The 26,909-nt window shown below is 50.1% G+C and overlaps 1 protein-coding gene across 2 annotated transcripts in view; it reads right to left on the reverse strand.

Moving 5' to 3' along the window:
- Positions 1-24,935, reverse strand: part of cfap161 (cilia and flagella associated protein 161) — a 79,772-nt gene extending 54,837 nt beyond the window's left edge. For both annotated transcript variants that reach the window (XM_085968874.1, XM_085968873.1), the window contains exon 1: positions 24,480-24,935. In XM_085968874.1, coding sequence (XP_085825000.1) covers positions 24,480-24,548 — 69 coding nt within the window. In that variant the 5' untranslated portion in view covers positions 24,549-24,935. The remainder of the gene's footprint in view (positions 1-24,479) is intronic.
- Between the last annotated feature and the right edge of the window lie 1,974 nt (positions 24,936-26,909).

Consider the following 26,909-nt stretch of genomic DNA (forward strand, 5'->3'; position numbering starts at 1 on the left):
TCAAGCATGATTTACCTTTTGTAAATCCATGTTGACTTTGTCCGATCCTGTCACTGCTTTCCAAGTGCTCTGCTATTACATCTTTTATAATAGACTCTAGCATTTTCCCCACTACCGATGTCAGGCTTACCGGTCCATAATTCCCTGCTTTTTCTCTACCACCTTTTTTGAATAGTGGGGTAACATTAGCTACCCTCCAATCCATGGGTACTGTTCCAGAGTCTATCGAGTTCTGGAAGATGACCAGCAATGCATCTACTATCTCTAGGGCCACTTTCTTAAGTATCCTGGGATGTAGACCATCAGGCCCTGGGGATTTATCGGCCTTCAGTCCCATCAATTTTCCTAACACCATTTCCCTACAAATACTGATTTCTTTCAGTTCCTCCCTCTCATTAGACCCTATGTTCCCTGGCATCTCTGGGAGGTTATTTGTGTCCTCCTTTGTGAAGACAGAACCAAAGTATGTATTTAGTTGGTCTGCCATTTCCTTGTTTCCCATTATAAATTCCCCTGATTCTGACTGTAAGGGACCTACGCTTGACTTCACCAATCTTTTTCTCTTCACAAAGCTATAAAAGCTTTTACAGTCAGTTTTTATGTTCCTTGCTAGCTTACTCTCATATTCTATTTTCCCTTTCTTAATTAATCCCTTTGTCCTCCTTTGTTGACTCCTAAACTGCTCCCAATCCTCAGGATTATTGCTTTTTCTAGCCAATTTATATGTCCTCGCCTTGGATCTTATGCTATGCCTAATTTCCCTTGTTAGCCACGGTTGAGTCACCTTTTTTGTTTTATTTTTATGCCAAACTGGGATGAACAAATTCTGTAGCTCATCCATTCGGTCTTTGAATGTTTGCCATTGCCTATCCACCGTCAACCCTTTGAGCACCATTCCCCACTCAATCCTACCCAACTCACTCCTCAGACCATCGTAGTTTCCTTTATTTAAATTGAGGACCCTTGTCTCTGAGTCAACTACTTCATTCTCCATCTTAATGAAGAATTCGATCATATTATGATCGCTCCGACCCAAGGGGCCTCGTACAACAAGATTGCTAATTAATCCTTTCTCGTTACATAATACCCAGTCTAAGATGGCCTGATCTCTGGTTGGTTCCTCGACATATTGGTCCAGGAAACCATCCCGTAAACACTCCAGGAATTCCTCCTCCACAGTATTGCTACTAATTTGGTTGGCCCAATCTATATGTAGATTAAAGTCACCCATGATGACTGCTGTGCCCTTATTGCACGCTTCTTTAATTTCCCTTTTAATGCCATCCCCAACCTCCGCCTTACTGTTTGGAGGTCTATATACCACTCCCACTAATGTTTTTTTCCCCTTAGTATTTCTCAATTCTACCCATACAGATTCCACATCATCAGAGCTAATATCCTTCATTACAATTGTATTAATCCCTTCTTTAACCAGTAATGCTACCCCACCTCCCTTTCCTTTTTGCCTATCTTTCCTGAATATTGAATACCCCTGGATGTTGAGTTCCCAGTCTTGGCCATCCTTGAGCCATGTTTCCGTAATCCCAACCAAATCATATTAGTTTACCTCTATTTGCGCAGCCAATTCATCCACCTTATTACAAATGCTCCTCGCATTAAGACACAAAGCCTTCAGACTTGTTTTTTTAATGCTCTTAGACCTATTAGGATTATTATTTACTGTGGCCACGTTTGATTTAAACCGTTGATTTCTCTGACTGCCACTTTTGTTTTTCTCCTTCCTATGTTTTGCTTTTATCCCCGTTTTCCTTTCCTCTGTCTCCCTGCTCAGGTTCCCAACCCCCTGCCATTTTAGTTTAAACCCCCCCCCCCCCCGAACAGTGCTAGCAAACCTCCCCGCAAGGATATTTGTAGTAGTAAAAGAGCTAGACGAGATGGTAATAGGCTGAGATTAGGTGTAAAGTGTACTGGCAGGGCAAGAGATAGCTGCCAGGTGTGAGAGAGAAACAAAAGGAAAAGGGGGGGGGGGGAAAGGAGTGGAAAAATTAGAAGAAAAAATGTGTAATAGGGGCCGAGGTTATGATCTGAAATTGTTGAACTCGAACTTGAATTCCGGAAGGCTGCAGAGTGCCTAATCGGAAGATGAGGTGCTGTTCCTCGAGTTTACGTTGAGCTTCCGTGGAACAATACAACAGGCCAAGGACGGTGAGGTCCGAGTGGGAATGGAGCGGTGAATTAAAATGACAGGCGACCGGAAGCTCAGGGTCACCCTTACGGACTGAACGGAGGTGTTCCGCAAAGCGGTCACCCAATCTGCGTTTGGTCTCCCCAATGTAGAGGAGACCGCATCGTGAGCAGTGAATACAGTATACTAGATTGCGAGAAGTACAAGTAAATCGCTGTTTCACCTGGAAGGGGTGTTTGGGGCCCTGGACAGTGGGAAGGGGGGAGGTATAGGGGCAGGTATTACATCTCCTGCGCTTGCACGGGAAGGTCTGAGGTGCGTTCCTTTAGATGAGACTTTAAACTGAGGCCCTGTCTGCCTGTTTAGTTGATTATAAAAGATCCCATGCCCATTTTCAAAGAAGAACAGGGAGTTCTCCTGATGTCCTGACGAATCTCTTCTTCTTAGGCAGTCCCTTGGAACCGAGGATGACTTGCTTCCACATTAAAAATGAGTTCGCAGGTGACTGATGAGTCCAATGCGGGACCTACAGTCTCTGTCACAGGAGGGGCAGACGGTGGTTGAAGGGGCGGGTGGGTGGGGTGCTTGGATTGACGTGCGCTCCTTGCGCTGCCTGCACTTGGCTTCCACTTGCTCCCGACGAAGAGATTCGAGGTGTTCGCCGCCTTCCCGGATGCTTCTCCTCCACTTTGTGCGGTCTTGGGCCAGGGATTCCCAGGTATCGGTGGGGATGTTACACTTTTTCAAGGAGGCTTTGAGGGTGTCCTTGAAGCATTTCCTCTGCCCACCTGGGGCTCTCTTGCCGTGCTGGAGCGCCGAGTAGAGCGCTTGTTTTGGGAGTCTCGTATCGGGCATGCAGACAATGTGACCCGTCCATCGGAGCTGATCGAGCGTGGTCAGAGCTTCGATGCTGGGGATGTTGGCCTGAGCGAGAACACTGACATTGGTGCGCCTATCCAGCCAATGGATTTGCAGGATCTTGCAGAGGCAGTGTTGGTGGTACCTCTCCAGTGCTTTGAGGTGCCTGCTGTACGTGGTCCATGTCTCCGAGGCATATAGCAGGGTGGGTATCACTGCTGCTCTGTAGACCATGAGCTTAGTGCCGGGTTTGAGGTCCTGGTCTTCAAACACTCTCTTCCTCAGGCGACCGAAGGCTGCACTGGCACACTGAAGGTGGTGTTGGAGTTCGTCGTCGACGTCTGCCCTTGTTGACAGTAGGCACCCCCGAGGTATGGAAAGTGGTCCACGTTGTCCAAGGCCTTGTCGTGGATTTTGATAATCGGGGGGGGGGGGCAGTATTGTGTGGTGGGGGCAGGTTGGTAGAGGACCTTTGTCTTATGGATGTTTAGTGTAAGGCCTATGCTCTCGTACGCTTTGGTGAAGGTGTTGACGATAGTTTGGAGTTCGACCTCCGAGTGAGCGCAGACGCAAGCCTCGTCTGCATACTGTAATTCGACGACAGAGGATGGGACTGGAGGCGACGGAGGTTGAACAGTTTCCCGTTTGTTCTGTAAATTAGCTCCACTCCAGTGGGGAGCTTACTGAGGGTGCAGCAAGGAAGATCGAAAAAGAGCGTTGGTGCGATGACACAGCCTTGCTCAAATTGTGAATTGGGTCTGTGGTGGAACCGTTGGTCAGGATCACAGCTCGCATGTTGTCATGAAGCAGACGGAGGATGGTGACAAACTTTTGAGGGCAGCCGAATTTGAGGAGGACACTCCATAATCCCTCACGGTTGACAGTGTCGAAGGCCTTTGTGAGATCAAAGAAGGCCATGTACAGCGGTTGGTGCTGTTTCCTGCATTTCTCTTGTAATTGACGTGCGGTGAAGATCATGGCCTAGAAATTGGGTATAGCCCCGCTTGGGGCGTTAGAATTGGCGGAGCGCAAATTTTATAGCCAGACGCAACTTATCGACACCTCGTGTGATATTGGGTTGCAGCGCCCCAAAGGTGATTGAGGCGCGAGTTCAGGCATTACACGGGGCACCCAAGGCGCTAACATGCCAGCGCAACCCAATATCGGGGCGTCCAGCCGCAGCGCAGGTGCTCTCAATTACCCATGACCACGAGACTTCCAGGCGCCGGCCAGCTCTTAAAGGGGTGGGTCAGGCAGCTCCAGCATCCACACTCTGCGCCTTGTAGGCCTGCAAGTTGGCGCAGGCCCTTCTCTGGCGCAAAAAACTTGGAGCATATGGAGAGGGTGAGGCAGAGAGCAGAGCGCTTCATCAATGAATCTCTGGAGGAATTGGTGTCTGCAGTGGAGCGCCGGCGAGATGTCCTCTACCCCGACAATGGCAGGAGGCCTAATCATAAGGACTACCGACGAGCTTGGAGGGATGTTTCTCAGGGGGTCAACTCCAGCAGCATGGCGACCAGGAGCCCTGTGCAGTGCAGGAAGAAATTCAACGACCTCACTCGGGTCGTGAGGGTGAGTGGAGTTAATGCAAACTTATGCATCCCTCCATTAGCACCTGACTTTATGGCTACAAGGTGCGCTATGCCCCAATGGCCATCTGTCAGCAAGCACCCATGGCCCTTTCTGGTCACACACATGCACATTTGACTCAGGGCATCATGTAAGGGCTGGTCCACCATGGGGGGCATGAGATCATACCTCAGGGCATCATGTAAGGGCTGTTCCACCATGGGGGGCATGAGATCATAACTCAGGCCATCATGTAACATCACTTCCCGTCCTTTGCCCTGCAGGCCAAGCTGGCGAGAAACCACAAGGAACAGCTTCGCACCGGAGGAGGCCGTCCTCAACTGGAGCCTCTGACGGATCTCGAGGAGAGAGTCCACCAGATTGTGGGAGGACGTCTGAGTGGCCCTGTCACCACTGCAGCTGCTGACCCCATTGTCCACAGCGATGGTAAGGTTCTCAACTATTACAGCTGTCACCTTCCAGTTGTTTCCCCCGCCAGCATGCTTTCTCAATGTGGACCCATGTCATAGCATTGCCGCACTGTTGCATCCCTTGCTGCCAAACTGTCCTTTTGCTAAAGCCACTCTTCAACTTCCCTGCTTTCAGATGCTGCATCACCAGCTCGGGAGCCGGCCCCTCAAGCTGCCAGTGCCAGTGCCTCCGGAGGTGATGACCAGGAGGAAGCCGGACCATCCGTGCCAGCCTCAGGGGAGCCACCGCATGTGGAGACTGGGGATAGTAGTTCCCTTGAGGGGAGGGGGGGGGCTCTGATGAGGAGCCAGTTGCAGGAACCAGTGGCCTGCAGCAATGCGCGGGGGGTAGGGATGCTCGGGGGCCGTCTCCCCGGAGGGCGAGGCAGGCCACCATGACTGCTGCACAGAGTGCAGAGGAGGTGCGTAGCCTTGCTGAAATGAGCGCCCAGGCCCAGCTCAGGCACACTGAGCTTATGGCTGCAGTGGGGAGGATGCCTGAGTCGATCGACACACTGGCAAAGAGTGTGCTGGACTTTGGGGCTGCAATGGAAAGGACTGTCCAGGGCTTCGGCCCAGCAATGGAAAGGTCTGTCCAGGGCTTCGGGGCAGCAATGGAAAGGTCTGTCCAGGGCTTCGGGGCAGCAATGGAAAGGTCTGTCCAGGGCTTCGGGGCAGCAATGGAAAGGTCTGTCCAGGGCTTGTCCGAGGCAGTGGAAAGGTCTGTCCATGCCTTGTCCGAGGCAGTGGAAAGGAGTGTTCCGGCCTTGTCTGAAGCAGTGGAAAGGACTGTCCATGGCTTCTCTGAAGCACTGGATCCTGCCACGCAGGTCCTCACTGCTGCCACGCAGTCACTTGCTGGCCTCGTCCACACACAAATTGAGGCCACGCGAACACTCTCTGCTGCCACCCTCGCTGCATCAGGCAGGATCACCCCAGGCCCTTGCAGCACCACAGCAGGCCATGAATCTGTGGAGCAGTCGATTGTGGCGGATGATCCGGTGTGGCCCCGTCAGAGTGCTAGTGTGTCGGCCGACCACGGTGCAGGTGTCCTCTCTCTGCATGTGAGCAGTCCTGATGCCACCGCTGGCACGTCAGCAGTGCAGCTGCCACCACCTGCGCGACAGACTGCTAGCAGACATGCCCATTTGGAGCAGCCTGCTTGCGGGCCCTCCAAGCCCAGAGGTCATCCAGGCCGTCCCTCAGGGGCTTCAGCGCTTCCAGACACTCAGCAGGCATCCCCCAGCCTTGACGCAGCCACTGGAGTCCAATTACGGAGGAGCTGCAGGGAGGGAAGGGGCCGACCTCGTAAGAGGAGTCGGTCTCCATCAAGGGGTCACCAGTAGAGGGAGGTGCTAAGACGTCTCTTTTCCCGGATTTAAGGCCGTCCACACCTGCTGTGTTTGTTTGTTATTGTTTGGTTAGTTTTGCCGGGTTGCCAGACAGTTATTTGTTAGTTTGTTAGTTATGATTTCTGTTACCATTACGTTGTCATGCTGGAAGCACTTGTTTGAAAATAAAGAAAACTTTTTATTTACAATGGAGCTGTAGACTATTTACAATCATTGAGGCCTTCATAGGCTTACTGCGAACCGGAGGGCACTGTTCGAATCACAGCCACCATTCCGTTCGAGGGGCCTAGAACCGAGTCCTTATGAGCCTCTGACGAATGGCCCTTCCAGTTTCTGGAGCCCTCCCATCTTCCTCCTCCTCCTCCTGATCCTCCTCGCCCGCATCCTCCTCCTCCTCCTCCTCGTCCGCCTGCTCTGCTGGACCTTGAGGGTCGGCTGGGTGCGTCGAATGGCCAGGTTGTGGAGCATGCAGCAGACAACAACGATGCGCGCCACATGCTCCAGCGAGTACTGTAGGGAGCCACCCGAATGGTCTAGACAACGGAAACGCTGCTTCAGCACACCAATTGTGTGCTCCACAATGTTCCTGGTGGCCTGATGGCTGTTGTTGTAATGCTCTTCTGCCGGGGTGCTGGGCAAACGGAGCGGGGTCATGAGCCATGGGCAGAGAGGATAGCCCTTGTCGCCAAGAAGCCAGCCTCGTGGGTGAGCCGGGGCCTCAAAAAGGTCAACCACTGAGGTCTGCCGCAGGATGAACGCATCATGGCTGCTGCCAGGGAATTGTACGTTCACCGCCATGATCATCTGCCGGTGATCACAGACCAGTTGCACATTAAGGGAGTGGAACCCCTTGCGGTTGCAGAACTCCTCAGGATTCTGTAATGGCGCCCGCAAAGCCACGTGTGTGCAATCAATGGCCCCCTGCACCATGGGGAAGTCCGCAATAGCCGCGAAGCCCTGTGCACGCTCCCCCTGCTTCTCCAAGGTCACAGGGAAGGTGATTAATTCGCGCCTCCTTCTGTAGAGGGCAGCTGTCACTTGCCGGATGCAGCAATGCACCGCAAATTGTGAGATATTTGAGATGTCCCCAGTTGCTGCCTGAAATGAGCCGCTGGCGTAAAAGTTGAGCGTGACAGTGACTTTCACGACCACCGACAGAGAGGTCCTGCACCGTATCCGCGGCTGCAGATCCCCAGCAAGCAGGTGGCACAGCTCAGTCACAACATCCTTACCGAATCTGAGCCTTCGCAGACACTGCTCCTCCGACATGGTAAGGTACGAGACCTGCTGCCTGAAAACCCTGGCAGCGTATGGTCGGATTTGGCGACGTCCATTGGCCCTCCTCCTTCTGGCCAATCCCGGCCCTCTCTCCCTCCGTCTCTGTGCCCTTGCCAGTTGTTCAGCCAGGATGACGTTCCCCTCCAAAGCAGCTCCCATTATTCTGGCCGACGAGTAAGACGCAGTAATCTCTCTGGATCCAACTGTTCTGGACAGAGCTGAAGGTCCCAAGGCTCCTCTGGCTCAAGGAGAACAACTCTCTGCAACTGAAGGTCTGCAACTCTCTCCAGCAGCGAGCAGGATGGCCAGGCCAAATGGCTGCTGCTTTTATACTAGTGCTGTCCCCTTTAAAGAGCGCCCCCCGAGTCCGAGAAGGACCTGGTAACGTTCCATCCAACTGTCACTAATAGTGCCAGGCGGAACGGAGGGGGGCGCCACTGAATTTCCGGTACGGGGCACCAAAAAGGCGTTGCACAATGAAATGACGTCATGATCTGGCTGCGCCCGCGAGCGGCCGCAAAGAGTTAGCGCCGGCGCTAAAAGGCTACTTAATATGGCAGGATGCTCTGGGATCACTGCGAACGGCCGAAAATTGGGTAACGCCCCAAATCTCGGGCTCATTAGGCGCTAATCGCTGGCGCAACCAACCAAATTTCTAGGCCCATGTCCATTATGCTCCTTAGTGGGCGGAATCTGCATTACGTCTGTAGAGCTGCTTTCTTGCTCTCGAGTTCTGTTGCTGTTTCCAGATCAGGAATGCCTTGCGCTTGCGGCTTATTAGCTCCTGGATCTCCTGGTCATTCTCGTCGAACCAGCCTTGCTGTTTCCTGGTTGAGTGACCGAGCGTCTCTTCACAGGTGTTGATTATGGAGGTCTTGAGTGCAGGCGCTGTGGGCACTCTGTGTCTCTGCATTACTGGGAGTCGTCAGGTTATTTGTGAGGCGCGGGCTGAATAGGGCTTTCTTAGCGGGGTCTTTCAGTGCTCCAGCATTGATTTTCCTGTGGCATTGTTTCTGTTGCCGCCGCTGTTTTGGGGCTACGTTGATGGAGATGACAGAGCGGATTAGGCGGTGGTCTGTCCTGCAGTCAGCTCCTGTCATGGCGCGGGTGATGACCAATATCCCTCCATTAATCAACACCACCAACACAAATGAACTGATCATTTATGCCATTTGCTTTTGCGGAACCTTGCTGTGTGCAAATTGGCTACCAAACAACAGTGACTACTTTTCAAAAGAAACTCATTGGCTGTGAAGCACTTTGGGATGTGCTGAAGATGTGAAAGGTGCTATATAAATGCAAGTTCTTTATTCTTCTTAATCAAAAGGTGATAAATGCTCAGAATAATCTGCCAGGTAAAGTAGTGGAGGCAAATACATTAGAGGTGTTCAAAGTGGAATTGAATGCTGGGCTAGGTGAAGCGCTAGAGGGGTGAGTATAAGTGGGCCAAATGGCCTTTTCTCTGCCTTAAATTTTCCTAATGCTCTACAATTTCTAAAATGAAGCACTCTGGCTATTGAGCTCATAGCCTGGAGCTCGACGGGCCGAATGGCCTTATTCCGTGCTGTAACCATTCTATGATTCGAAGATTTTCATTAACAAAGGTCAAGTTCAGCCGTAGCTCAGGATGTCAGTAACTGTCCCCACATAGCTGAAGCACTAAGCATGAAGGGCACATCACACCTCACTTCAATATAGCAGCTCACAAAGCTGTGGCAATATGATCAAAACCCACCACACAATGGGGTAGAACTTGACTTTGTGCGATAGTGTTAGACGGGTGACAGTGAGTCGGCAGCTAGCTTTGCAACTCTCCCAATTTTCCTTTCCATTGACCTCATTGATAGCATACAGGCAGCAGAGTTTTGGTTGAGCTAAAGTTTATGGAGGATGGGAGGCCATTGGAATAATCGAGTCTGGAGGTGTCAAAGGCATGGATGAGGGTTTCAGCTGCAGATGGGTTGATGTAAGGGCAAAGTAAAGAAGGTGGAAGTTGAAACATCTCAACAACGCAACTACAGATCATAGTGGAATAACAACAGAAAATGCTGGAAAAACTCAGCAGGCCAGGCAACATCCGTGGAGAGGAAATAGAGTCAACATTTCGGGTCAAACCCTTTGTCAAACTTAGTGGAAGCCTGGGTGGACCAGTGGTCTGCATAGCCTGGCCTGAAGCATTGACCTCTTTGCTCTCTCCACAGATGCTAACTGACCTGCCGTGTATTTCCAGCATTTTCAGTTTACTTTTCAGATTTACAGATTTTTTTTGCATTTTTTTAATGAAAAAATATTGCAGTGATGGCTTGAATAAAACAGGTAATTTTAAAAGGATAGCATTACATCTCAAAAGGGTGTTCATGCAATTCAAAGGCAATGTTGCAACAGTCACACAAATGGATTCACTGTGAGCAGAAGAGGTAACAAGTATATAAAGATAAGGGGGATGAAAAGGTTCAAAGGAACATTTTGACATGATCACTCGATCCATAATTATTCAAGCAATCTACCCAGTTGATTCTGCTTGAATTATGCAGAGGCTCATAGTGTGATTTAAGAATGCCAAAAAAGTTCCTTTGATCACAAATGCAGGCAGAGGCTGTAGTTAAAGAGTATTATCCTGTTGGCTTTGCGTCAGTATAAGGCTGCTCGCAAATTAAATAATAGCAGCACATCTACATTTAAATGGCTGCATGTCTACCCAGGCTTAGATGAATGACTCACGAGATTTTCCTCCAAGGAAGAAATGAATTGATCAATAATCAGAGCATTATCGACTTTTACAGAATTAGGTCTAATAGTCCAAGTTAGTACTTTTACAAGGACTCAGTTCGTCAAGGCATAATTGTATAGCACACATATCTCAAAAATAGAGTGCAGGAGTGCTCCATCCAGCTCCACATTAAAAACACGGGCAGCTGCCGGCCCCTGTTCGCCCCCTTCCCAATCACAGCCTCGACCCCCTCCCGATCACAGCCTCGACCCCCTCCCGATCACAGCCCCGACCCCCTCCCAATCACTGCCTCGACCCCCCCTCCCGATCACAGCCTCGACCCCCTCCCAATCACAGCCTCGACCCCCTCCCGATCACAGCCTCGACCCCCTCCCAATCACAGCCCCGACCCCCTCCCAATCACTGCCTCGACCCCCCCCCGATCACAGCCTCGACCCCCTCCCGATCACAGCCTCGACCCCCTCCCGATCACAGCCTCGACCCCCTCCCGATCACAGCCTCGACCCCCTCCCGATCACAGCCTCGACCCCCTCCCAATCACTGCCTCAACCCCCCCTCCCGATCACAGCCTCGACCCCCTCCCGATCACAGCGACCCCCCTCCCAATCACTGCCCCGACCCCCTCTCAATCGCAGCCCCGACCCCCTCCCAATCGCAGCCTCAACCCCCTCCCGATCACAGCGACCCCCCTCCCAATCACTGCCCCCCTCCCAATCACTGCCTCAACACCCCTCCCAATCACTGCCTCGACCCCCCCTCCCAATCACTGCCTCGACCCCCCCTCCCAATCACTGCCCCGACCCCCCCTCCCAATCACAGCCTCGACCCCCCCTCCCAATCACTGCCCCGACCCCCTCCCAATCACAGCCTCGACCCCCCCTCCCAATCACTGCCCCGACCCCCCTCCCAATCACTGCCTCGACCCCCCTCCCAATCACTGCCTCGTCCCCCCCTCCCAATCACAGCCTCGACCCCCCCTCCCAATCACTGCCCCGACCCCCTCCCAATCACAGCCTCGACCCCCCCTCCCAATCACTGCCCCGACCCCCCCTCCCAATCACTGCCTCGACCCCCCCTCCCGATCACTGCCTCAACCCCCTCCCAATCACTACCACAAACCCCTGCGATCACTACCTCGAACCCCCCCTTCCAGTCATTACCTCCATTTGGATTCAGAAACTCACTAACAATTGATTACGTTTGCAGACAATATTAAACTGGGTGAGGGCAGTCAAGTTGGAGGAAGCAGCCAGGGACCGACAAAAGGAGCTAAGATAAAATCTGTAAATGGGTGGAATAGAGGCAGATGAAATAGAACTGTGAAGTACTGCACACCGGAAGGAAAATGAGTATCCACTAGCGATGGGGTAGAACCAATTAAAGGTAATGGAATCTGGGATTGATAACATATCAGCGCTGATTTTCCAGGGGGGTGCGCTGCTCGGGGCAAGGTGAGTGGAAAGAGCTGGCACTCATTGGGACGGAAGGACGGACTTTAGGAACATAGGAACAGGAGTAGGCTATTTAGCCCCTCGAGCCTGTTCCGCCATTCAATGAGATCATGGCTGGTCTGTGATCTAACTCCATATACCCGCCTTTGCCCCATATCCCTTAATATCTTTGGTTAACTAAAATCTATCAATCTCAGATTTAAAATGAACAATTTATTTTGGAGGGAAGGTCATTGATGAAGCAGCTGAAGATGGTTGGGCCTAGAACACTGCCCTGAGGAACTCAAAGTGGTCCCTCAGCCTTGGTCTTTACTAACTGGACTTGGGTTGGTTGGAGTGTGTTTCACTGGGGTGACAGTGCGCTCCATAATGAGCAAACAGAATATCTAGCTGTGTAGATTTCACAGTAGATTAGGTTGGAGATTCTGTGCGTATCTGACACCCAACTGATCAAAACAAAGTGGGATCAATGAATTGCTTTGTTTGAACTTTCTATCCCAATAGGCATTCAAGTTCTCTCACTTAAATCACAAGTGGTTATAGATCAGACCACCAAAGCTGTCTGACTGGTCCCCTCCCTGATAGGAAACAAAGTTAGACAGCACCTGAATATTACAGTAAGTGATGTTACCATACACACGCTTATTGGGCTCGATTTTAACGCAGCCGACAGGCGGGCTTTTAGGCGTACGGTGGGTTAAAATCGCAAAGCCTGGGGGTCGGGACCCCCCCGGCCTGGTTCCCGCTTCCATGCCATTTTAAACTAGGTGTGTCTGATTGACCTGAATCAGTCCCGCCTGCAACAGGCGGGACTGGTCTTTAGGGCCCTTAAACAGCACTGATTGGCCTTTATAATCCCATTTTAATAGGCCCTTGCCTGTTTAATCCTTTTCCCATGTAAAACGCGCCTGGTGGGGATCACACCTGTGAAAACTGGCGTGAACACTATTGGCTTGCTGACTATCAACTGCAGGTCCAACATTAAAGAGGAGATTTGATCAGTCATCATTTGCAGGTGGCAGGACTTTGTTGTCTCAGGTCTGGGGCAACTTTTACCAGGCTTAACCACACCTGTGGAAGGTTGGAGCCTCACACACTTCTCCAGTGTGACCGCCTGCGAGACCCCTCTCGCCACCCTCACTCAGCGCTTCCTCAACTGAGGCACCTACCAGAAGCATGGGAGGCCTTTTTTTCCTTCCCCTCTTGGCATTAGAGGACCTCCAGCCCCATTCGCAAAATGACACACGCCACAACTGCAGAAGTTGCCATCAGAATTTTTATGAAAAACACACAACTGATGGCATTTTTAAAATAAACACATTTCACCCAAGTGACTACCCTTGTGACTATTTGTGCTTTATTTTCCTCTTACGCGTGCTCCTATGTAGTGGTTCCCCTGTGGCTTCAGCAGATGTGGAGGCCCCTTGCTCACTTTCCTGCTGCTCCTGTCTCGACACCTTTGGCGGGCGTCCTCTGGGTCTGCTGCTCCTGTGGCTCTACAGGGGTTGAGACCTCTATCTCCGTTGGGTGTGTACTCCGGCGGGGCTCTAACCGAGGGCTCTGCAGTGGCATGGAAGTGTGAGCGCTTGGAGAGGAGGCCCCACTTCCTTGAGGTCTGCCACCAACCTCCCTCGCATGGGTCAGGTCCCCCTCAGTGCCTGCAAGTGGCTTGAGAGCAGCTTGCTGCACATCAGGGGGGGCCATGGGGACCCGTATCTACAATGGCAGTCCTACTCAGAAGGACTTCCATGAAGGTCTGGTTTCTCTGTTCAATAGATGCCCATCGCTCCTCAAGAGATGTCATTCTATTCTGAACACTCACCATGTTTTCCATACCCTTGCGACTAACCTCCTCCTTGGCCGTAGCCCTCCTCTCCTCTACCGTAGCCAGCCTTACCACGGAGGCAGCAATCATTTCCACGTAGGTAGTCATCCTTTCCGTGTTCATGCGTTCATGCGCCAATGACTCCACAAAGGCTCTGCTCATGTTCGCTATGGACTCCTCCATTCGCTCCACACTCGCAGCGACCCTGGAGACAAAACCTGCCAGAGACTCCTGCATCTGTGCATGGAGTTCCATCACCTCTGATCTTACGGATGGGCCCAGAGGCAGAGGGTCGACATGCAGCTGAGCCGAGCTGGCAGAGTCCTGTGCCCTCCGACGAGGACTCTCCACTGCTGTCCCTGTCTCCACAATCTGCTGATACTCACTTGTGAGCTGTGATACACCAGGTGACAACTCTACTCTATGTCCCGAAGGTCCCACTGAGGTGTGAGTGTCTGCGCTGGTGCTGGGTGCGCTTATTTCTGCTGACGCTGCGCCCTCAAAGGTTGCAGATTCCTCTGAGGAGTCTGGCTGCTCAGGCTCTTCCTCCTGCACAGTGGGGACGGGGGCTCTCGATGGTCCTGTGGGGGAGTCAAGGAAAAAGTTAGAGATGTGATGCCAAGGTTACATGCAGATTGCATTTTGCAAATGATCATAAGTCCATATGATGTAGCTTCAGAATCATTATCAGCGACTCAGGCAATGCCAATGAGAGAGATGGAAAACTATTCTGTAACCAGCTTGCGGGGATGCTCCTGCCTATCCTTCCCCAACGTCCACATCTCGGTCAGCCCCGGCAATCTCCAGGACGCCTTCCTCCCAGGGGGTGAGCTGGGCTAATGAGGGCGGCCCTCCTCCTGTCCTGGCTCGCTCTCTCCTGTTGTGAGCTCTCTTTTCCTGCAATGAGGGAGACAAGTGGAGGTTGAGCGAGAATGAAGGAGTGAGTGCAGAGATTGCATAGCATAGATACTTAGAAGGAGACAAAGATGGAGTGAGGTTGCACTACCAAGGGCCCTCCCTGTGTTGTCAGTTGTGTTCAAAGCATCAGAGTGAGAGGGAGTGTGAGGGCTGCATGGTGGCATAGTTCTGTGAATGTGAGCATAGAGAGAGAGGGAATGGGTGTGGGTGCATGGATGTGAGTGTCTAGTGGGATGTGCAGGAAGAGATTGCTAAAGCTGAGTGCTGGTGAGGAAAGGCAATGGGGATCAGATTGAGGGTGATGGAAACATCATACAGTACTTACTTTTCCGGTGCGAAGGTGGTCGTGGAATCTTTTCCTGCACTGCATCCACGTTCTTCGTGTGAGCCCCAAGCAGTTGACTTCACCAGCCACCTGTAGCCACACAGCCTTGGTCTGGCTGGGAGGCCCCTTCCTCCCTGAAGAAGGGAACAGGACCTCCCTGTGGGCCCTAGCACCATCCAGCAATGCCTGCAGTGAAGCCTCATCAAATTTGGGGGCAGATCTGGCCCTCCCGCTGGCCGTTGCTCCTGCAGGCTCCTGTGCCATCTTAATGGTGAAGTTTGGGAGCCTGCAGAGGAAGCAAGGCTTGCTGTGGACCTTAAAAGCAGCAGCAATGATGACGTCATATTCTGTGACTTTCTGACTGGAAATACTCAATTGCCAAGGGTTCCCACCCGCTGGAAATCAATTGGCCAATTGAGTTAAAATTGCATCAATCTCATAGACCCATTTGGAATCTTGTGGGAATCACTAAATTCGGAGAACCCGCCAATTCCCTGCACCTGAGATAAAATCAACCCCAATGTGTTGGTATTAAATTCCTCTTTCTGCTAATTATACATTCATTTTCAATGGAATGACGCCTCTGTTAGAATAGTGGAGAGGGGAATTTAACATTCAATATTTGTATGATAACAGTAATTTCCAGGCTGTGGTTCCTATAACACTGTCCGACTGGAAACTGCTCTAAGTTACTTCTCCCAGTGATCATTAATCATTGTTTATATTAAATATTCAGACAAATCAAAAGATGCTAAAGTTAATCAAGTATGTATGACGCACGTGTGCATCAGAAGTAGATGGGGGAGTTTTCCGAGTACATGTAGGCAGTGGGAGCCTCGACTGTACCAGCACATATTGCAATATCTGGGGCAGCGGGCCGGAGACTTTCTGCTATCTGTTGGCAGACGGCATGTTTCCAGAAAATGACTCCCTTGAAATAATTTTTTATGATGCTATGATGTAAAGTAACAACAGCCACTAGATGGAGTCTGTGTGCAAGTCATCAAATTCTGGTTAACAGTGCTGCATATGAAACACTTCTAAATAATTTAAAGGCTACAAAAACATGGGAGGTTTTAAAAGTTTCTATACACAAGAAAAAATGGTATGGATAACATTTGTACAGGTGAGCACATCTGTTAGTTAAAACTAGACATTAAGCTGGGAGTAAGCCTTGGGTCAGCGGTAGCATTCCCATCTCCGAGAAAGGTCATAGGTTCGAGCCCCACTCCAGATAGCGCTGGCACCGGAGACTAGAGTTCCAGCCTCAAAACACTGGGATGACATCCAGTGGAGGACTCGCGCCTGATGGGAGTGGAGTGGCAACTCCCCCATGGCATCCAGCCGCAACTCCTGGTAGCGAGTTGAGAGTCAGGCTAACAACCTGTCCACATAAAAAAGGGTCTTTGTTACCGAAAAGCCCAGAGCATGATCTGCTGGATGTGGAAGAAATGGGTTGTCTTATGTGCCATAGGCATGTAAAAGGAAGACGCTATGACGAAGAACTTCCCCAGTGTTGTACAGACTCACTGTGTGAGTAAATGGCCCGGATTCCATGTGGCATTTGTATAAACACTGGGCACTCTGCACGGTGTCACAATACTACTTAAACTAGTGCACAGTGAAACATCCCACATTGTACCAACACAGGGAAGTACACTCAGACACTGATTATGTACATTACCCAAGTTCTAAATATACAAAGTATATCTTGGCTAGACAACTACAGACTGAGGCTTTAAATTCCACTAAATGCTCTCTTGTTTCTGTAATCAAATATAGTATTATGGGAATATGATGAATTGTATATTTAGTAATAGGTGTGTTCCTTCTATAGTTTGTGGTTGGTCCACAAACAACTGTTTTCTGTTTAAACTCTTCCAAGAAGCTGAAGTGAGGAATGAAATACTCATTGGTGGATTTGACTGTACTGCATATGATGAGGTTGGATAGAAATTGTATCTAACAGTTTCTCCGATGTGCTTTCTGTTCAAACAGAATTGAATTAAAAAGCACATACTGGAGCTCAAAATAGATTCAGTACTAATTAAGGACAGTGATCGTAGTGACATGATGATGTTGTAGAAGACACTCTTTCGAAGTACCAAATTTAATGGTGAGTTCTGTTCTTATTGTTGGTGAGTACAGGGACCGTCTAAATTAGTAAATTAAGTCTCCCGTTTACCGAAATTCAAAGCACCAGCAGCTTCTCCGTATTGTAAGACCACTTGCACTGGTTCTGCAACGTGGTCTGGCTGCTGGTGAATAAGAACATAAGAAATAGGAGCAGGAGTAGGCCATTCGGCCCCTCGAGCCTGCTCCGCCATTCAATAAGATCATGGCTGATCTTCTACCTCAACTCCACTTTCCTGCACTATTCCCATATCCCTTGATTCCCTTAATATCCAAAAATCTATCGATCTCTGTCTTGAATATACTCAACGACTGAGCCTCCACAGCCCTCTGGGGTAGAGAATTCCAAAGAGTCACCACCCTCAGTGAAGAAATTTCTCCACATCTAAATCCTAAATGGCCGACCCCTTATTCTGAGACTGTGACCCCTGGTTCTAGACTCCCCAGCCAGGGGAAACATCCTCCCTGCATCTACCCTGTCAAGCCCTGTAAATATTTTGTATGTTTCAATGAGATCACCTCTCATTCTTCTAAACTCTAGAGAATATAGGCCTAGTCTACTCAATCTCTCCTCATAGGACAATCCCCCCATCCCAGGAACCAGTCTGGTGAACCTTCGTTGCACTCCCTCTGTGGCAAGTATACCCTTCCTTAGGTAAGGAGACCAAAACTGTACACAATACTCCAGGTGTGGTCTCAACAAGGCGCTATATAATTGCAGTAAGATGTCTTTACTCTTATACTCAAATCCTGAAAGCTGATAAATCCCCAGGTCCTGATGGCCTACATCCTAGGGTTTTGAAAGAGGTGGCTATAGAGATAGTGGATGCATTGGTTGTCATCTTCCAAAATTCCATAGATTCTAGAACTGTTCCCGTGGATTGGAAGGAAGCAAATGTAACCCCATTATTTAAGAAAGGAGGGAGAGAGGGAACTACAGACCAGTTAGCCTGACATCAGTAGTAGGGAAAATGCTAGAATCTATTATTAAGGACATGGTAACAGGGCACTTAAATAATAATAAGATTGGGCAGAATCAACACGGATTTATGAACTAATTAGTCCTGTATAATTCACCCCTGCCCCCTCCACCCTCATCTCCAACAACAAGTGCGAGGAGCTCATGGACTTCTTTGTCACTAAGATTGAGACCATCCATTCAGCTGCCTCTGCTGCTTCCCTCCCTTCCCCTTGCCCATTAAGCCAAGCTTCTCCCAAGTTTCCTCCCAGGACATAGATCCAGTGCCGGAAGAAGTTTAATGACTTCACACAAGTGGTCTAGATGAGTGAATGCATCTTCATATGCCATATCCCACCAACTTCACCACTAGCCTCACATGATGCCTAATGCACTACACTCCCATCACTCACCTACCAATAATCTCTAGCAATCACCACTCATACCTAAACTAGTTTGGCAGGGGGATGGGCACCAGCATAAAGGAGTGGAAAAGAGGAATAAGGTGCATAAAAGAGTGAGTGTGTTGGATAGTACTAGAGAAGAAAGTAGAAATAGAGGCAGGAGTAGGAGCATATTAGATAGGAGCAGACTAAGAAAGACCAGGAAAAATTCAAAAATGGGTTTAGAATGAATGTACGTAAACACACAAAGTGTGGTGAATAAGGTTGGTGAGCTACAAGCACAATTAGCCGTGTGGCAATATGATATTGTGGCAATAACGGAAACGTGGCTTAAAAACAATGAGGACTGGGCACTTAATATGCAAGGGAACAAGGTGTTCTATACAAGAGCTATACAGTGGTGATATTGGGGGACTTAACTTACCAAAATATCGATTGGGATAATGCTAGGGTAAAGGGAAAGGAGGGGGAAGAAATTCTGAAGTGTGTTCAGGAGAATTTCCTTGACCAGTATGTTCTTGGCCCAATTCGGAAGGAGGCATTGCTGGATCTGGTGCTGGGGAATGAGGTGGGCCAGGTCGACCAAGTGTCTGCGGGAGAACACTTGGGTACGAGTGATCATCGTATCATAAGATTTAGATTAGCAATGGAGAGGAGCAAAGAACAATCTAGAGTGGAACTTCTAAACTGGAATAGGGCTAACTTCAATAGGATGCGAAAGGATCTAGCCAGGGTAAAATGGAACCAAAGACCGACAGAAAAAACTGTAACGGAACAATGGGTGATCTTTAAAGGAGGAGATGTTCCAAGTACAGGCTAGGTACATTCCAACAAGAGGGAAGGGTAAGGGAACCAAAGCAAGGGCTCCTTGGATGACAAGGGAGATAGAGACGATGATGAAACAAAAAAGAGGGTGTATGATACATGTCAGGTGAATTCTTCAAGGGAGAACCAGACCAAATACAATAAGTTGAGAGGGGAAGTGAAGATGAAAATAAGATTGGCAAAGAGAGAATGAGAGTAGAATGGCAGTTATCATTAAAGGGAACCCAAAAATCTTCTACCGGCATGTAAACAGTAAGCGGATAGTAAGAGGCAGGGTGGGGACTATTAGGGATAAAGAAGCTGATCTATGCTTAGAGGCGCAGGGCAAGGCTAGAATACTCAGTGAGTGCTTTGTATCGGTGTTTACTAAGGAGATGGATGCTGACAAAATATCGGTAGAAGTAGAAAAGGTAGAAGCAATGGAAGGGGTGACAATTGATAGACAGGATGTACGAGAAAGACTGGGTCTGCTTAGAGTGGATAAGTCGCCTGGTCCAAGTGGCATGCGTCCCAGGTTGCTGAGGGAATTGGGGGAGGAGATAGCGGAAGGGCTTGCCATAATTTTCCAATCTTCCCTAGATGCGGAGGAGGTGCCTGAGGATTGGAAAGTGGCAAATGTGACACCATTGTTCAAGAAAGGGTGTAAGGGCAATCCTAGTAACTACAGGCTGGTCAGTTTAACATCAGTGGTGGGTAACATTTTAGAAACAATAATCAAGGAAAAAATTAACAGGCACTTGGCGAGGTTTAAGCTAATTAAGGAGAGCCAACACGGATTTGTAAAAGGCAGATCGTGTTTGACTAATCTAATTGAATTTTTTGATGAAGTAACAGGGAGGATTGATGAAGGGAATGCAATAGATGTTGTCTACATGGATTTTAGGAAGGCATTTGACAAAGTACTACAGAGAAGGCTGGTTAACAAAGTTGAGGCTCATGGAATAGGTGGGTCAGTGGCAGCTTGGATAAGGAATTGGCTTAAGGACAGAAAACAGCGAGTTGTGGTAAATGGCTGTTTTTCAGACTGGAAGATGGTAGACAGTGGTGTTCCCCAAGGGTCAGTGCTGGGGCCACTGCTTTTTTGATATAGATAAATGACCCAGACATTGGAGTACAGAGTAAAATTTCTAAATTTGCTGATGACACCAAACTTGGGGGTGTGGCAAACAGTGAGGAGGATACCAATCGACTGCAACAGGACATAGAAAGGCAGACAGGTGGCAGATGGAATTTAATACAGAGAAGTGTGAGGTGATGCATTTTGGCAGAAGGAACAGGGAGAGGCAATATACACTTAACGGCACCGTATTAAAGAGTGTGCAGGGACAGAGGGACCTGGAAGTTAAAGTGAATAGGTCCCTGAAGGTGGCACGACATATTGAGAGAGTGGTTAGCAAAGCATATGGGATCTTGGGCTTCATAAATAGAGTTATGGAGTAAAAGTTATGCTGAACCTTTATAAAGTGCTGATTAGGCTGGATGTGAAGGCCCTTGAGAGGGTGCAGAGGAGATTTACCAGAATAGTTCTGGGGATGGGGGACCTTAGCTACAAGGACAGGTTGGAGAAGCTGGATTTGTTTTCATTAGAGCAAAGGAGGTTGAGGGGTGATTTGATAGAGGTGTACAAGATTATGACGGGTTTGGATAGGCTAGACGGGGAAAGGCTGTTCTCACTAGTTGATGGTACAAGGACTAGGGGACACAGATTTAAGGTTTTGGGCAAGAGATACAGGGGGGATGTGAGGAAAAACATTTTAACGCAGCGAGTGGTGGGGACCTGGAATTCGCTGCCGCCGGAAGTGGTGGAAGCGGAGACACTCAATGTTTTCAAGGGGAGACTGGATAGACACTTGAGGGAAATAAACTTGCAGGGCTACGGGGATAGAGCAGGGGAATGGCACTGACTGGATTGCTCTACAGAGAGCCGGCACGGACTCGATGGGCCGAATGGCCTCCTTCAGTGCCGTTATGACTCTATGACTATGACTCTATGACCTCACAATGATAGCTTCACTTCACCCTTACACACTTACCACTACTGTAAGCCTCACACCCACAGAACTTTTTTCACAGAAACCTCACAGTACAGATAGAGGCCATTTCGGCCCATCGAGCCTGCACCGACACATATCCCACCCGATCCCCGTAACCCCTGCACCAACACATATCCCACCCTATCCCCATAACCCCACGTATTTAATCCCCCTAACACTAAGGGTCAATTTTTTATCATAGCCAATCAACCTAACCCGCATATCTTTGGACTGTGGGAGGAAACTGGAGCACCCGGAGAAAACCCACGCAAACACGGGGAGAATGTGCAAACTCCACACAGACAGTCACCCGAGGCCGGATTCGAACCCGGGTCTCTGGCGCTGTGAGGCAACAGTGCTAACCACTATGCCACCGTGCTGACCTTACACACAATGCCAGCTATTCAACCATGATAGACACATCACCCAAGCACTTTGCATCACACTGACTGACACACTTCCCTTTCTCTTGCAGGTCAAGGTGGCTCACAACAGGTGCAAGCAGGAACAAACGGGCAAAGGGGGGTGGTGGACAAGCACGGTTGCAAAACCTGACACAGCTGGAGGAGACTGTGCTGGAGATCATTGGCGGGTCTGTCACTGAGTCCGTGGCGATCGGCGAGGCTGAAAGCATTGATGATGATGGTGGTAAGCTCATACCTAATCCTTCTTCTCACATCCCACTTCCCCCTCATCTCACATCCCACCCCTCACCACAACCCAACCTTTGTGCCTTTCTCCTTTCAGATAGAAACATAGAAGATAGGAGCAGGAGTAGGCCATTCAGCCCCTCGAGCCTGCTCTGCCATTTAATGAGATCATGGCTGATCATCCAAATTCAGTACCCTGTCCCTGCCTTCTCCCCATATCCCTTGATCCCTTTAGCCTCAAGAAATATATCCAACTCTTTCTTGAATATATTTAATGAACTGGCCTCCACCGCCCTCTGTGGCAGAGAATTCCACAGGTTCACCACTCTCTGGGTGAAGAAATTCCTCCTCAGTTCTGTCCTAAATGGCTTACCCCTTATCCTTAGACTATGACCCCTGGTTCTGGACTCCCCGGCCATCAGAAACATCCTTTCTGCATCTAGTCTGTCCAGGCCTGACAGAATTTTATAGGTTTCGATGTGATCCCCTCTCAATCTTCTAAACTCCAGTGAGTATAAGCCCAATCGACACAATCTCTCCTCATACGTCATTCCTGCCATCCCAGGTATCAGCCTGGTGAATCTTATACCAAAGAACTGCCAGCAGCCCAGCCTGTGCAGGAAGAAGTAGAGGAGGAGAGTGAAGGAGAAGAAGAGGTACCGTCACTCGGATCTAACACTCCCAGGCACCAGCTCAGAAAATGGCACTGCGTGATCGTAAGAGGGTAGTATAGAAACGGGATCAGCACGTGGTGAGCCACCAGGAACAAGTGAGCTTCAGCCAGGCCAGGGGGAAAGGGTTAGGGTTGGGATTGGGGGATAGGGTTAGAGTCAATGGTCCCTTTAATTTTATTTTAGTGTCCGCGGCCCATTTAATGGTTTGCGTGGCCCATTCAAATGTCTTTGCATGTGCGGTTTTTCCCTTAAAAGGCTGATGAGCTGGCTGCGCAGGAGCTCCAGACAGCTGCGCAGCCTCGTAGGTTAACGGGAACTTTGGTTAGGGTTATAGGGTCAGGGGGGTAGGGTAGGGGTGGGTGGGTAGGGGGTTAGGGTCAGGGGTTTCCCAGGGTGTGAAGCTGTAGAGGGTCAGGGTCATGGGGTTAGGGTTTGGGAGTCAGGGTCAGGGGTTCCCAGGTGTGAGGCTGTAGACGGATAGGGTCAAGGGTTAGGGTCAGGGGGTTAGAGTCAGGGTCCTCTTTTTGTTTGAACCCAAAAAACCCAATTAGATTGTAAATAAACAAAAGTTCAACTAAATCTTAACAAATCAAATTAAAATTTGGTTTTCCGGGTTGATGATGCACTCCAGTCCCCGCGGTGCCCACCGGTCGCGGAAATACTCATGCGCACCGGCGGACACCGCGTGCTCCATCTCCAGGGCCACCCGGGCGTGAACATGGCCGCGGAAGAGAGGCAGGCAATCCGGCTGGACGACCCCCTCGACCGCCCGCTGCCTGGACCAATTTTAGAGTCAGGGTCAGGGGTTTCCCAGGTGTGAGGCTGTAGACGGATAGGGTCATGGGGTTAGGGTCAGGGGTTAGAGTCAGGGTCAGGGGTTTCCCAGGTGTGAGGCTGTAGATGGATAGAGTCATGGGGTTAGGGTCAGGGGTTAGACTCAGGGTCAGGGGTTTCCCTGACCCTGACTCTAACCCCCTGACCCTGACTCTAACCCCCTGACACTGATGGATAGGGTCTGGGGGTCAGAGGGTTAGAGTCAGGGTCAGGGGATAGGGTCTGGTGGTTAGGGTCAGGGGGTTAGAGTCAGGGTCAGGGGGTTAGAGGCAGGGTCAGGGGGTTAGAGGCAGGGTCAGGGGGTAGGGTCTGGGGGTTAGGGTTAGGGTCAGGGGGTTAGAGTCAGTGTCGGGGTTAGAGTCAGGGGCAGGGGGTTAGAGTCATGGTCAGGGGGTAGGGTCTGGGGGTTAGGGTCAGGGGGTTAGAGTCAGTGTCGGGGTTAGAGTCAGGGTCAGGGGGTTAGAGTCAGGGTCAGGGGTTTCCCAGGTGTGAGGCTGTAGAGGGTTAGGGTCAGGGGTTAGGGGGTTAGGGTCAGGGGGTCAAGGTCAGGGGTTTCCCAGGTGTGAGGCTGTAGAGGGTTAGGGTCAGGGTCATGGGGTTAGAGTCAGGGTCAGGGGGTTCCCAGGTGTGAGGCTGTAGAGGATAGGGTCTGGGGGTTAGGGTCAGGGGGATAGGGTCAGAGGGTTAGAGTCAGGGTCTGGGGGTTAGGGTCAGGGTCAGGGGGTTAGGGTCAGGGTTTAGAGTCAGGGTCAGGGGTTAGGGTCAGGGGGTTAGGGTCAGAGGGTTAGAGTCAGGGTCTGGGGGTTAGGGTCAGGGGGTTAGAGTCAGGGTCAGGGGGTCAGGGTCAGGGGGTCAGGGAGTTAGAGTCAGGATCAGGGGGTTAGAGTCAGGGTCTGGGGGTTAGGGTCAGGGTCAGGGTCAGGGGGTTAGAGTCTGGGGGTTAGGGTCAGGGGGTTAGAGTCAGGGTCAGGGGGTTAGAGTCAGGGTCAGGGGGTTCCCAGGTGTGAGGCTGTAGCCGGCTCTCCCACACACTCGGCTTCCTCACCTGATCCAAGGCGATTTCTTCGGACCAGTTATGGAGCAGCACCGAGGAGTTGTACGTCCTTTCGCCCATTTCACCAAAGTCTGGCGGCGAGAAGCGGGAGGAAATGTCCGGGAAACTCTGACTGCGGCGTCCCGGCAGCGGCCCGTTTCCCCGGCAACCGGCGGCGCGTTGCCCTTCGACCCGCCGCGCGGGAACTTCCGGCGGTTGCCAATGGTGACGGGGGCCAGCAGGCCCGACCAGCAATGGGGCGTTTGGTGTCTCTCAGCCCGGGGCCCTAGTCACAGGCTTTGCGCCTCCCGGAGCTCTGGAACCGACTGTGGGCTCAGGCTCCCTGCGGGCCTCACCTGCCTCTCACTCCCCTCCCCGGGCACTGACCTACAGGCAGGCCCCGTGCTGCGCACACTGGATAGTAGCACCTCATATTTGCTGTCGTTTAATTCTCATTTGTAATGTATTCCAAATGGTTCTCTAATCTCCATTTCCCAGGCTCAGTGGGCAGCACTCTCACCTCTGAGTCATCAAGTTGTGGGTTCACAGTCCCACTCCAGAGCCTTGAGCACAAAACTCTAGGCTGACACTCCAATGCAGTGCTGAGGGAGTGCTGCACTGTCGGAGGTGCCGTCTTTTGAGACGTTAAACCGAGCCCCCCCCCCCGCTGCCCTTTCGGGTGGTAGGGTTGCCAACTCTGGTTGGACATATTCCTAGAGGTGTCATCACTGTCACCAACCGCCCCGTCCCGTCCCGTCCCCACAGTCCCGCCGTTGGCTGCCCGGCATGCCCATCCTCGCAGCGCACCACCTTCCCACACCAATCGGAAAATGAGTACACACTTCACTGGATGATTCGCGACTGTCAGTCAAAGAGCCTTTATTTAGTCCCATGTCTGATATTTTTAAAAATAATAGACCAAATTGTTCAAAGAATTTTTTTTTGAAAAAGCAGTTTTTTTAATTGCCCCTGTGGTTTTAGTCTTGGGTTGTTCTCAGCAGTGTCCTGGAGCAAAGTCTTTAATTCCTGGAGGGAGTGTTGGCAACCCTAATCGGTGGGTCCCATGGCACTATTTTGAAGAAGAGCAGGTGCGTTCTCCTGGCCAATATTTATCCCTCAACCAAGATCACTAAAAACAAATGATCCTGTCATTATCACATTGCTATTTCTGGGACCTTGCTGTGAGTAAATTGGCTGTCCAACAACTGACAACAGTAATTACACTTGAAAAGTACTCCATTGGCTGGAAATCGTGGCTGAATTTTCCCCCGTATAATCCTGGGTACTTAACCCAATTGTACCCCTACAGCCACCCGGGTGAGTCATCTAACTCGGCACAGACTAGGGATTGAACTTGGAAGTTTCCTGTCTTAAATGGGTCAGCTACTCACTGGGTAAACTTGCTGAACCAGTAGGGATGCCCTTGACTCTTCTAATGTTTACAGAGAGCAGGTGATCTCTCCTAACATTAAAATTTAACCAGCATTAGGATGCAAGTACACATGCACAGCTGTGTTTTTCCTGCCAGACAGCAATATATGGAGGATTACAAGTGTTACACCCATGTTCGATAAAGGGGAGAGTGATAAACCTGGTAACTACAGGCCATTCAGTCTAACGTCAGTGGTGGGAAAACTACTAGAGACCATTGTCAAGGATAAAATTAATTCTCACTTGGAGAAGCATTAAGGGTCAGCCAGCACGGATTTGTTAAATGCAAAATAACAACAGAAAATGCTGGAAAAACTCAGCAGGCCAGGCAACATCGTGGAGAGAAATTAGAGTCAACGTTTTGGGTCAAAACCCTTTGTCAAGACTAAAGAGGTACAGGGAATTAAATAGATTAAGAGGCCAGGCTGGGAGAGAACAAAAGAGAAGAGACATTAAGAGGTATTCAAAACGAGACGAGATGGTGATAGGACTAGTGGAGACAAAAGACAGCTCTAGATTAGGTGTGAAATGCGCTGGCAGAATGGGAGACAGCTGCCATGTGGGAGAGAGAAAAAAAAAGGAAAGGGGGGGGGGGAAAGGCCAAAACAAAGGTGTGGATAAAAAATATAAGTAAAAATGTAATAGGGGCCGAGGTTATTATTATGTCCGTGTGTAATTGAGACACGGACTGCAGGAGTTGGTTATAACAGGTCTTTACTGAGTGGAGACAACCTGGAACTACTATGCAAAAGTTACTACACAGGCCTATATACAGGGGTGGGCACTACTGGTACTGCAGTATACAGGGGCTGCAGAATATAGTTCCTTCTGCAAAGTACATACACTACAATTCCTCCCCTTTTAGCTAAACAGTACATAACATTTGATTAACAACTAAATAACATATTTACAATTACAGTTGCTAGATACATTAGTTGAAGTTAAGAAATTATAAGTTCAGTCTTTGAGGAGGCTTCCTGATTCTGTCTGGATAACGCCTCTTTGGGGTAT

This window comes from Somniosus microcephalus, chromosome 27 (genome assembly GCF_052327205.1).
Source record: "Somniosus microcephalus isolate GS21.2 chromosome 27, FLI_Smic_1.0, whole genome shotgun sequence".
Taxonomy (NCBI): domain Eukaryota; kingdom Metazoa; phylum Chordata; class Chondrichthyes; order Squaliformes; family Somniosidae; genus Somniosus; species Somniosus microcephalus.